This window comes from Erpetoichthys calabaricus, chromosome 4 (assembly GCF_900747795.2).
Source record: "Erpetoichthys calabaricus chromosome 4, fErpCal1.3, whole genome shotgun sequence".
Taxonomy (NCBI): Eukaryota; Metazoa; Chordata; class Cladistia; order Polypteriformes; family Polypteridae; genus Erpetoichthys; species Erpetoichthys calabaricus.
In genome coordinates, this window is record NC_041397.2 from 302,821,138 (window position 1) to 302,834,323 (window position 13,186).

The 13,186-nt window shown below is 37.7% G+C and overlaps 1 protein-coding gene across 1 annotated transcript; it reads right to left on the bottom strand.

The window, feature by feature from the left end:
* Positions 1–423: 423 nt before the first annotated feature.
* Positions 424–1,578, bottom strand: LOC114641241 (olfactory receptor 11H6-like). The gene has a single exon (XM_028790320.2). The coding sequence runs from the start codon at positions 1,558–1,560 to the stop codon at positions 598–600; it is 963 nt and encodes a 320-aa protein (XP_028646153.2). The 5' UTR covers positions 1,561–1,578; the 3' UTR covers positions 424–597.
* Between the last annotated feature and the right edge of the window lie 11,608 nt (positions 1,579–13,186).

Consider the following 13,186-nt stretch of genomic DNA (forward strand, 5'->3'; position numbering starts at 1 on the left):
ATAAAACGTCACATAAAATAGTTGCACAAAATCGTTGCACTTTTAGGCTTAGGATTATAGATAGATAGATAGATAGATAGATAGATAGATAGATAGATAGATAGATAGATAGATAGATAGATAGATAGATAGATAGATAGTATTACTTTCCTATTTTTCTTTCTTTTGAATATCCATTCTTTTTAATTATTAATCCCTTTTTTATGAGCCAGAGCCATTGAGAGTCATTTCCTTCTAGTAGTGTCTCTCATCATAGACCTTTGGACTCGTGAAGTAGACCTGTGCAACCATTGAAAGAATGTGCATACTCTACTTGGAATGTTCTTCAAACACGATATAGCATGCTGTCTAGTGAAATAAAAATGGTACATTTAAAGGAACATATGCAGAATTAGTATATTCAAAAATAAATGGTCACAAGAATCATATTGATTTTACAATGTAGTATATAATACTTAACAGCTTAGCACAATTAGCCGTAAAGTTACAGACAATACAAGAATAAAAGTCCAAAATTACATTATTGAATGTGCAAAAATGGGGCTGGCTTATTTTGTGCTATTTCTATGTGACAGTTCATGGAAAGTGCTTAGATGTTCATATGTGTGTTGGAATGATTCTTCTTTTCTTAAGGGTCCTCATTAAACTGTCTCTGATTTCTTTTGTCCTCAGACAGTAAATTATTGGGTTCATCAACGGTGGAAGAACGTTCTGCACCACAGCCGCCATGATCCGCACATCCGCAGAGGCACCGGGAATTCGATAAGAAATGAATACTCCTGCAGCTATGAACAAGAACAAAGAAATGACCAGTAGATGTGTCCCACATGTAGAAAAGGCCTTCATACGGCCAGTAGAGGTAGATATTTTTAGCACAGACATAATGATCTTTGTATAGGAAAAGATTATGTAAATTAATGAGATGAGTATTACGGATAGGCCCATGGCTAATGCCACATAGCTTGTAATCAGAATGTCCCCACAGGCCAATATTAACACAGAAGAATAGTCACAGAAGCACTGATTGATCTTATTAGGACCACAAAATGGAAATCTAAGGGCAAGGGCCACTGCTATTGCTGGACATAGGAATCCACTCACCCAGCCATAGACGATGAGCTTCAGAATGCGACTGTTAGTCATTATGCTGGGGTAGTGCAAAGGTTTACAGATTGCGATGTGTCTGTCATAAGCCATTAAGCTAAGAAGGAAACATTCAGCTGAGCTAAGACCCAAAAAGAAGTAGGTTTGAGTAAAGCAGGTCACAAATGGAGTCGATCTTAAATCCAATATGAAGAGCGCTAACATTCTTGGCACTGTGTTTGTTGATAGCACAATATCCAATATGGCAAGACTACATACTAGGAAATACATTGGGGTGTGAAGATTTCTGTCCACAATAAAAATGCCAATTAAAAGAAGATTGAGAAGCAAAATCAAAAGATAAGCTATGAGGAAAAATGTAAAGAGTGTTTTTTTGCTAGGCTGGTCTTGGAATCCAGGAAATCCTACAATAATAAATTCCTTTATAAGGAAAGTTGTTTGGTTTGTTCCAGACATGATTCTTTTCTTCTCGTCTCACGATTTCATCTTGCAAATCTACAGTAGGAATGAAAATATAAAAGTTAGAACATATTCGAGTTATTTTCAGGGGTTTAGCTAAATGTTTTCCTACTTGTAGCATTTTTAATTTGCTTACTTGCTTCATCAAAGAGGCAGGCATAGATATTCATGCAATAACCGCTCAAGGTAAAATTTAAACAGTGAATCATTCGGTAATTGAGGTTGCATGGAATGTCTGATAACTTGAAGGAAGTTGATTTTGAAAATGTAACAATGCTTTTAAGTGGAGCTTCTGAAAATTCACAAATTTGTACAGCATCTCATTAAAAAAATCAGTACGGAATGGTCCATGTAGTACTTCCATGTCAATTACGCTTCAGTGACACTGCAGGAAATCACTCAACGGAAGATTTTACAATACAATGCAACTGACTGTACACTGTACTATACAACATTATACAATAAAGTCAATTAACTTATATACACACTTGTGTGTGTAAAAACATGTGCATGCACATGCTCATGTGTGCTTCCTTGAGAACTCACATCTATTAATAAATTAATATCTCAAAAACTACTCATGAAAAAAAAAGTAAATTAATAGGCTTGGACCCATGACTAAACAAATCATCAGTGTCATCATTAGACTTCAGAAATCCTGGTTAAATTAAACAATTTCTACAGCAGTTACTGTTGGACATGGGTGACACTGTTTTTGAATGATATGTGGATAAGTACTAAACCAAACTGGACCAAAAGCAATAGGCCTGGAGGCTGTAACAAGGCAAACACAGTGCAAGTTGTTAAAAAGAATTAGAAGGTCATTATTTTGGTAGTTATTGTTGTACATAGGTCCCAGTGTTCAGGGTGGATATCTCAGAAACCACTTCCTCTAAAATGTTTTATATTTGCTGCAATCTAGTCATTTAGGCTGCGGTGGGTTGGCACCCTGCCCTGGATTGGTTCCTGCCTTGTGCCCTGTGTTGGCTGGGATTGGCTCCAGCAGACCCCCGTGACCCTGTAGTTAGGAATATAGCGGGTTGGAAAATGGATGGATGGATGGATAGTCATTTAGGAGTTAGTCTACACAATGCAAGAAAAATATAACTTTCTAAGAAGTAAAAATCAATTTACTATAGATTTTCATATGCAAATTAGCCATGCGGAGCTGCGCTACCAGAGCACAGAAATCAATATTGTTTATACCTGTGGCAGAACAGGTATCCATCAATCTTTTAACATCCGTTCATAGTTATGTCTGTGGTCTGTATCTGCTGTATTATGTTATTTCTTCCCTAACGCACCACGTGTATTCTAAACAAAAGCAATTGTACTGACAGCAGTGTAAGGGTACAGTACATATCTAAGTTATAATACATATATGTATTTAATAGCTATGATAAACAAATGATATATATTGTCATATACACATCAATGAGGGACAGTTTAAGGGGTCAGATAATTGTACTATTCCTCCAGAAACCCAGAGGGCACTGTCAACTAATGCATTTTCTCTTCCTTTCTCTGCAGACAGGAAGATTGATGATCATAACACCTCCGATGTTACTTCCGGTTTCCGCCCTCCTGGGCCTGCCTCTTCCTTCCCAGGACCTTTATCTCCAGAAGTAACAACGTCACAGAGCACTATGCCACACATTTTATTTGAATATATGTGGTTGGCTCTTGTGGTGCCCCAAAGATTTATAATTTATAATCTCTGTTTGTCTCTTTATTACTATATAAACTGTATTTACTAGGGGGCTCTTCGGAGACTGTTAAAGACCAGTAATGTGAACAGACTGGTGGTTGAAAAGGGAAGATGGTGCACTTTGAAGGACAGACTTTGTCACAAATTAGTACTCTCTTTTAATTCTGTGCTTTCAAGTTCATGAAAATTTGAAAGATTGTAAAAACTTAATTTTTGTTAACAGTGATATATTTGTTTATGGACAAAATCAGAGGATTAGGTATAGATTTCTGAGTTTGGACTTAAATTACTTGAGTTTAGAAAAACTTCATTCTTTAGTTGCTGTCAATAGAAGCGATGCGGCAACAATTTTCAGAAATTGAAACAGCATTAGAAACATTATATTACAATCATATTCATTAAATATACCTACCGTGGCTTAGTGATATAATTCATCTTGCCTGAAGAAGGAGCCTGAGTTGCCTCAAAAGCTTGCATATTGTAATCTTTTTAGTTAGCCAATAAAAGGGGTCATTTTTCTTGACTTCTCAATACATCCTAACACGGTACAACAACCTAGTCCTACTGTGGCTTAGGAACTGATCTTGGGACAGGGGAAAACAGAATGAAGTGTGTCCAGCAGATAAAAAATATTTAAGACTTACAACCAAGTTTAAGTCACAGAGGCTTTAGTCTGTGCCAGCAAAAATGGGAACAAAGCAGGAACTCAATATAGGAAAAAATGTGGAACCTCCAGTTAAACTAACCAGCATGTTTTTGGCAATAGGAGAGGAAAACTGGAGTGCACAGACAAAAACCCAGACAGAGCCACTGAGAATGTGCAAACTCCATAGAGGAAATGACGAGATGTGGGATCCGAGCTGAAGAAAGTGTAGACACGAGACAGCAGACGTACCCACTGCACCATCTTTATTTATAATACACTACCGTGGCTGTTTGTTTGTCTGTCCAGGATTTTAAATCACCTGTAGCTTGCAAACCGTTTGACCCATTGACCTGAAATTTGGTACACATATACTATGTGACGTCTACTATCCTCTTTCGGGGTGATGATTGACCTCTGAGGTTATTCATCTTTTTATTTTTATTTTATTGTATTGTAAAATCAACTCTCGGCAGCGGCCAGTGCATGCATGCGAGCTCCGTTTTCATCCCTACCACCTTCGCCATCACTTCCCCTACCTCTTCATATCTTAAATCATTCTTAAGGCAGATTGAAGACTTAAGTGGCAGCTTAAGAGAAAAATTAAAGAAAACGAACTAAGTAATTTCAACACAAACACTATCTTATTATCAGTTTTAATGCAAAAAGATGCCAACAAAAGAAGAAAAGAAGCGGGCCGCTAAGGTGGAGAAAAGGAGAGCTGCTCAGGAAGCAGCAAGCACATCAACCTCTGAGCAAACAAATGCTAAATGTACAGAGAAAGAGGATGAAAACTAGGAACGCTTAGGTCAAGTGTATTCTCTGCACGTTATCGTGCAGTGTGCTATTACTGGTCTTAAATAAAGTGAAATATGCGTAATACAGTTTTTAGGCTGATTAAAACATCATTGTCAAGTAGAGCAATTTTGAATTTAAATCATGAAAAAGATCTGCTTGATTCAGGAGGATCCCAGTTCCAGGCAATGCGCTAAAATAACAAGCACTCTAAAGTTATCCATGTTTTCTGATATTATACTCACAGGTGAGGTTCAATTTGCATATATTTTTGCAAAACCAGATGCTAAGGTACATTTTGCAAGCAAAACATGAAACTCAGTAAAGAGTTTTTTGGTTTTTTTTGAGGTTTCAAATTTGTTTTATTTATTTATTTTGGTGGATACAAGGAATATTGCTTCCTAAACCTCAGTCACTACCTGTGTTCTTTAATGCTGCTGTGTAAAATGTGTAATCCACAGCACACCAGTAAAATCAATTCTGTCTCCTTGAGATCACCGGGAAAGGGTGCAGATCGTTTTTTAAAAATCGGATGTGTTGTAAATTTTCCAGACAACAACACATCAAACACATTACTGGGTTTTCTCCACATGAAAATAAATCACCTCTAGCAACGATCCCACCATTAACTAGCAATTGAGTTATTCTTGTTGAGGATATGCTGTGATTTTTTATTTTATTTCACTAGAGATCTTTATTTACGTACTAAATGGCACGTATATACATGTGGAATTAATTTACATGAAAACGCTTTCAGACAGGAAATAAATGCCTTTCTTCTTGGGTAAATGGCATAGCAAAATGTTTGATTTAATTTCTACATATGGTTTGTGAAGTGAAAGTGCAAATCCACTTCCATGCAAATTATTTTGCACATCACTATTCAAAGGGTGTATTACATATTCTGTTGTGATTTGCTCTTCTTCTAAACACGATGCATTTTTATATTTTATTATGATATCATTATATATTTTATTACAATATCATTATGCTTCTTTTAATATTGATTCCTGCCTCCGAGGGGTTGGCAGCCCATGGTAAGTGTGCTAGTTTTGGAATCTGAAAAGTGAATTTACGTGCACCGTCCTGCAAAAAATAAAATAAATAAATAATTTTGCTCATGTTAATGATACAAGCTGAAGTCAAAATCCATCAGTGTCTGATTGCACCATCCATTGCTTCTGAGTGACAGTGGGCTTCAATGGAAGAAGACCCAGGATGACTTCCCATAAAAAAGCCAGACTGGAATTTGCTAAAATGCATACTGTAATGACAAGCCAGATTAGATAAAACTGGAGCTTTCTGGAAAGTCACACCAGCTGTGTGTTCAAAGAGGAACAAATGAAGCTTTCAAAGAAAAGAACAATAGACCATACCATACCTCACTTATGTTCTGGGGCTGCTTCGCTGCGTCTGGCACAGGGTGCTTTTATTCGTGGAGTGAAACACACTACCTGATGTCAAAAAGCTCTGTCTCAGCCATAGGTCATGGATCCTCCAAAAGGATAATGAGCTAAAACACACAACTAAAAGCACCCAAGAATAGCTAAGAACAAAACATTGGAATATTCTGAAGTGGTCTTCTGTAAGCCGTGATTTGAATCCTATCAAACTGTAGGTAGATGTGTCACATATCTTAAGATGTTTTTTTATTCCTGAGCTTTAAACTCCTACCAGGATTCATCACCAGAGGAAAATGATTAGACATAGGGGGGAAAAGGGGGGCGGGGGGTTTATAAGGTTTGGTTCAGAGAGTGTTGGTCATAAAGCCTTATTTATTATTTAGATGTTCTTCTTTTTAAGCCTGCATATGCTGGGTTCAAATTCAAGTGTCTGTTAATGGAATTTTTGTTTGATAGACACAGTTTTAGTATTAGCCCTGAATTTTACTTGCACCATGTGGCAGTAATAAAGAACTTGCAATAAGTCTAAAAAAATAATTTAATAAAGACACCTTCATAGCACCCCTCACGAGAGTGCTAACAATACTTTATACTGTATAAATATACAACATAATGTTTATCAGAAAGCTGATAATATAATAATCTAATATAAATAGGTACATATATGTAGCATTTGTTCATCTTGTACTAATTTACATAAAGAGATATCTGATACTTCATCCAAAGGTCAGGGGCAACCTTGAGTGTCTGCATACCAGAATGGACTCATCCTATTTACAGCACTTAGACAAAAGACAACATAACTAAAAAGCTTAACAGATTAAAAAAGTTACATAAAGGTTTTCCACTACAATAGAAAAAGACATTTTGAGAAGGAAAGGCTTACTTACCAGTTCATCATCACTAAGAGCTCGATAAAAACACACGGCCAAGACTTCTTAGCATTTTATCTGTTTTAATTTTTCACTTGGGAGTTACGTACAATCTTCTGCAATTATATCATTGCTATTGTTAAATTGCTCCCTTGAGTCAACCACATGAGAGTCATAGCAGCTGAGCTTTTGAAATGAACTGAGTTGCGAAAAACACCTTCATGACTAAAAAAGACTGCACGTAAAGATATACAGACATCCTTTTCACGGTATTACTGTTTATGGTAACTGAAAAACACTTGTTGTTCTGTGTATTCTTGAATAATAGTCATCAGATTCAGTTGTGTTCTTCCACTATTGCAGAAAGTACCAGGCTACAAGGGCTCAAGAGTATTAGATAGGACTAGGAGAAAAACAGAGCCAAAAAACGTCTGGCAACAGTCAATGCCAGGAAATCAATGTGGCAAATAGTACTGTATATACCATCAGTTACCTACTGACTTAAAATAGTTGAGCTAGGATTCTTCCAGTTGAGCAAGATAAGTCTACGCGCCAATAGTGTAGTAAAGGCAATTACAATTTGTTTGTCCTTCTAAACTTTAAGCCCATCTGGGAACCCACCAAACACAGCTGTTAGTGGGTTAGGAGGGATTGTGACACCAAGGCTGTCTGAAAGGCATTTCAATATTTTGGTCCAAAATGATGTTAATTTGGTGCAGGCACAAAACATATAGCCTAGTGAGTCTGGAGCTCGATTGCAACGTTCACAGATTGGATCTTGCCTTGGAAACAATTTGGATAATTTTAAGAAAGAGAGATGTGCTCGATATATAATTTTAAGTTGAATAATTGCATGCTTTGTGCATATGGAGCTTGAGTGAATTCTGTGCATTGCTGCCTTCCACTCCTTTTCTGAGATGTTGAGTACGGAGATGCTGTCTGAGTCCTCAAGACTGATCAATATTTTTTCTGGCATAGAGGTAGGTGGGACGTGAGGAAAATTGGGCAGGTTTTGTTTAACGAAGTTTCTAATTTGAAGGTAGTGAAAGAAATGTGTTGCTGGAAAGTTACATTTGGAGTGTAATTGTTCATAGGATGCAAAGATGTTGTCTATGTATGGATCTCTAAGTGATTTAATCCCAAGTGTTTTCCAGATATTAATAACTGCATACATCTGAGAGGGTGAAAAAATGTGGTTCTGGTGCAGAGGTGCCACAGATAAAAGCTTCTCTATCTTAAAATACTTCCTACATTGGTTACATATTCTGAGTGAGTGAAGCACAATTGGGTTGTTAGTATATTGGCGATGACTTGTACTTATTGGGGTACAAAGTAAGGAATATAAACAGGGGTGCACATAACTTTTTCAGTGAGTTACTCAAGTGAGTACCATCAGATGGAGTTTGGTATGCAATTCAATTCAAAAAGCTTTATTGGCATAACCATAAATAGTTTTGCCAAAGAAATTGAAAAAATTGAAATAAAACAATTTCTATAACAGATTTAACAGTAAGGTAAAGAATTAGGGTAAAAAATAAATACAGATACAACAACAATAATAATAAAATAAAAATATAGCAGCAGCTTAAAAAGAGGTAAGAATCAGAAATACCTGATCACTCTATACAGAGTAAGGTTTTAATAAGTGCAACCTTCCTCACTGTCCTCCTCGCTGTCTACCTCACAGTCCTCTACTTCAGCTTCCTGCATGGTAGATGATGATGCTGCAGATGCATCTCAATCTTGTTGGTTAAGCCTCCGCTTAGCTGTCTCCATCCACAGGTTTTGGGTCAAATGTCTCTGTGGTCTTCTTTGACTGGTGGATGTGCATTAGGGCCATGAGGCGAGCATATGACAGACGAGATCTGTGCTTGTTTTTTATTATGTTAAGATTTGAGAATCCCTTCTCACGGGCTGCAGTGCTCAAAGGCAGTGTAAGAGACAGTTTAACCAATTTGACAATGTTGGAGTAAAGATCTGAATTGCTTATTATTTGGACCAAGTCATACACAGAGGATGCTGCCAAGCGTTTCCCTGTTTGCTTTAAGCGCATCCATTCTGTGACAGTTGTGTGTTTCTCAAGACTCAGTGTGGCTTCATAATTCTGAAGAATGGTACAAACTGTTATGTTGCCAAAACGATGTAAATCTTGTATTTCCTGAGGCCAACTTGAAGGATCAAATACTAAGAAATGATCACATTACTTCAGTGAGTCATATCTGATTCCAAACTCCTTAATTAACCCCCTGAGTAAATTTATCTTGTCCCTGTCAGCATCAGCATTAGAAACAGTATATGCTCTGTAGTGGCCTTCAGAATCAAGCAAAACTGTAAACTGTCCTATGGCCAAAATTAGTTCATCCTTACATTCTCCAATGCTCAGCTTTTCCTTCTGAAACACAATGGATGTGGTCTTCAAAATCTTGCCAATGTCAAGCACGTTGCCCAGAAAACACTGAAATTGGTCTGTGCAGATATGTTGCAAGTCACTGTTATTACAGTTGCATTTTAATGGCTGGCAATAATGTTGATATTTTTAGCAGTGTGTCATGCCTCCATGCAGACCATCTGATATTGTGAAATTTGCCTAATTTCACAAAAGTGATCCCGTTCTCTTCACACAACTTCTTATTTTTTACTCCACCTTTTTGTAAATAAAACTGCAGCAGCTTGACCACGGAGCGATTAAAGGTCTCACAGTATGGAACATTGCGATCAGCTGATTTTCCGCAGTTTTCTAGTGTGTGTGCGGTGCACAGAATGTGCACAAGGGAGTCTCCTACTGCAGCCAGTTGCCGTTGTTTCGGAACAATGCCGTTGTATATACCTAGGTTAACAGCAGCCCTGTCTGTGCACACGGTGACCAACTTTTTCTTCCAGTTGTCCAAGCCTGCTTCCTGGAAAAGTTTAACGAGTTCGTCTGTTACAGATCAGTCAGCACTCAGTTCAATTAGGCCAAGGAACTCCGTGGTAAACTGCCTGATGTTGGACACAGATGGCGTTATACATTTACAATTTTTGTCGTGCCTGCGTACCAGCATACCAGTTATGTGCACCTCTGAATATAAAGAAGTACTGCAGGATTTTATTTCTATTGTGGACCAAGCCTGTGTATGTTCATCTATTTCTGTCCGTGTCCAGGTTTTTATAGCTTGCATATTTGCCGCTCAGTAATAAAATTGAAAGTAAGGTAGAGCCATGCCACCTTACGCCTTAGGTCTTTGTAGGGTCGCTCGTTGGATACGTGGATGTTTTGAATTCCACATAAATGAGGTTATGGTTGAATCTAATTTCTTAAAAAATGATTTATTGATGCATATTGGAATGTTTTTAAATAGAAAAAGAAGCTTAGGGAGTATATTCATCTTGACAATGTTAATTCTTCCAGCTAAAGTGAGGTGAAGGATAGACCATCTATACAAGTCTTGCTTAATTTTTTCCATTCAGAGGGCAAAATTTTGTTGATAAAAAGCTTTATGTTTACTTGTGATGTTTACCCCTAGGTATTTAAACTGATCTTTGATGATAAAAGAGAAGGTGTCAAATCTAATATTGTGTGCTTGAGAATTCACTGGAAAGAGCACACTTTTGTTCAAATTAATTCTGAGACCAGAAATCTTCTGAAATTCCGTTAGTGCTGTTAGGACTGCAGGCACAGTATTTTATTGATCGGATATATACAGTACCATATCATCTGCATGCAGAGAAATTTTCTGTTCAAGTCCTTCTCTGATAATCCCCTTTATCTCATAAGCATTTCGACAGTGAACTGCCAGTGGCTCAATGACAATTGCAAAAAGCAGTGGTGATAAGGGACATCCTTGTCTAGTACCACGTTCTAGTTTGAAGTAGTCTGAATTAATATTGTTAATACAAACTGAAGCTTCTGGACTGGTATACAGTAGCTGATCCATGCACACATGTTTGGGCCAAACCCAAATATCAAAAAATGCAGTGAAAAGGTAGTTCCATTCAACCTTAACAAAAATGCTTTTTCAGCATCCAATGATAATAATATCTCCAGGGTGTTAGATTTTATGGGTGAATATATTACCTTAAACAAGCATCGAAGATTGGAAGCTGCAGTGGACCATTACGTCTACATATTCTTTTTTGTAATTAATTTTTTAATTTATGTTAAACAAAAAAAAAGTAGCAAGGCAGTAAGAAATTGTAAATAAAAGAAAAAAGACATTTTCGTGTATAAATTTTGAAGAACGCCACCTCGCCAGTGCCCAAAACCCACACCAACCTGGAACTATTTAAGAAAGTGGATTTAAATTAGAGTTGATAAAAACACGCAAGTCAATGACATATCCCAGAGGGCCACACATCCAGCTGAGCAAAGAAATCTAATAGAATAGTGTCAACAGCAAAGCGGAGCTCTAAAGAGAACACAATAAAGAGTGGGGAACATTTTTGTTCTGTGGTCCTGCTAATGACTGTGAATAATGTAGACAATAGCTCTGGAAAGCCACCCCCAAACTCCCTAATATAAATCCAAAAGAAACAACACAAAAAAACTGAACCAAGGTCTCTTAAACACATAGCGGAAAGTGGGTGTACAAGGAAAGAACTCGGTGAACAATCCCATCCTAACCCCACATCCACATCACAGAGGTCAATGTAGCAAAAATGGGAGAGAACATATCTGAGGACAAATTTAACACAGAGATATACAGTATATTACATAACTGTGGAATGAGAGAAACCCTCAGAAGACCATTGTGCCTACATGACAGCACCACAAAATGGAGGCACCTATCCAATGAAACAAAAATAAAAAAATGACTTTAATTAAAATAAGAAAGAAAATAATAATGAAATTTAAATTTTCATAGTCACAAACCACACCACATTTAGATGCTGGGAAAAATTTACCCATAAAGAAATACATTTTTAAAGTGCTATGAATCTTAACAAGTTGCATTTGACCAGAAATGTGCCATACAGGCAAGTTTCAATTAGTATTGCAGTTTTACAAAACGGTCACTAAAATTCATTTCCCGGGCAAGAAAATAATTATGAAATTGTGGGGTTTTAACGGAGATTTCCGGGTGTAAAACAAGAATATTGTTTGCTAAAACCTCATTCACACCTGTGTTTACCTGTGTACTGTTCTGCAGCTGTGAAAAACATGTACAGTATTTCATACCATATCATTAGGCTTACAGAAACCCAGCCACAGGGAATGCACAAACCAGTGTGTTTCTTCATCCCAGTCCCAAGCCCGGATAAATGGGGAGGGTTACATCAGGAAGGGCATCCACTGTATAATTTTGCAAAATCAATATGCGGACAACAATATGAATTTCCATACCGGATTGGTCGAGCCCTGGGTTAACAATGACTGCCACCAGTACTGTTAGCCAACAGGGTGCTGGTGGAAATTGGGCTACTGTTGGCCGAAGAAGAGGGGAGATGTGTCCAGAGGTAGCAGGAGAGGAGGAAGGTAAACAGAGTGGAACTGAGGGTAGGGACTTTGAATGTTGGCAGTATGACTGGTAAGCAGAGACAGCAGATATGATGGAGAGAAGGAACGTTGATATATTGTACGTGCAAGAGACTAAATGGAAGAGTAAGGCCAGGTGGATCAGAGGTGGATTCAAATTGTTCTATCATGGTGTGAATGGGAGGAGAAATGGGGTAGGAGTTATTCTGAAGGAACAGTATGTCAAGAGTGTTTTGGAGGTGAAAAGAGAGTCAGACAGAGTAATGATTATGAAGCTATAATTCAAATTTTGCACCTTGACTTTGAGTTTTGTTCTCAACTGTTGTGCTTATAATTTGAAATAATCCTGATTTTTTTATAGTTTTCTTACAATGACCCCGCTGCCTGCGTTTGGGAAAACCGATCATAACCTGGTTTTGCTTCAGCCTCACTACAAACCAAGAGTGAGGGTCCTACCTATAACTACATGCTCATTCAGGAAGTGGTCCCCTGAGGCAGAGCAGGCTCTGAGAGACTGCTTTGGAACTACGGACTGGGATATCCTGCAGGGATCACATAGTGAGAACATTGAGGAGGTTATTGACTGCACTACAGACTACATCAACTTCTGTATGGACATTGTAGTTCCAGTAAGAACTGTACGCTGCTATGCTAACAACAAGCCATGGATTACAAGTGACATCAAGGGCCTTTTGAACCAGAAGAAAAGGGCTTTTAAAGGAGTTGATCAGCATGAGCTCAAGCACGTGC

What these genes read in the sequence shown, in the direction of transcription:
- LOC114641241 (XM_028790320.2), bottom strand. Translation starts at nt 1,560, where the DNA reads ATGTCTGGAACAAACCAAACAACTTTCCTTATAAAGGAATTTATTATT.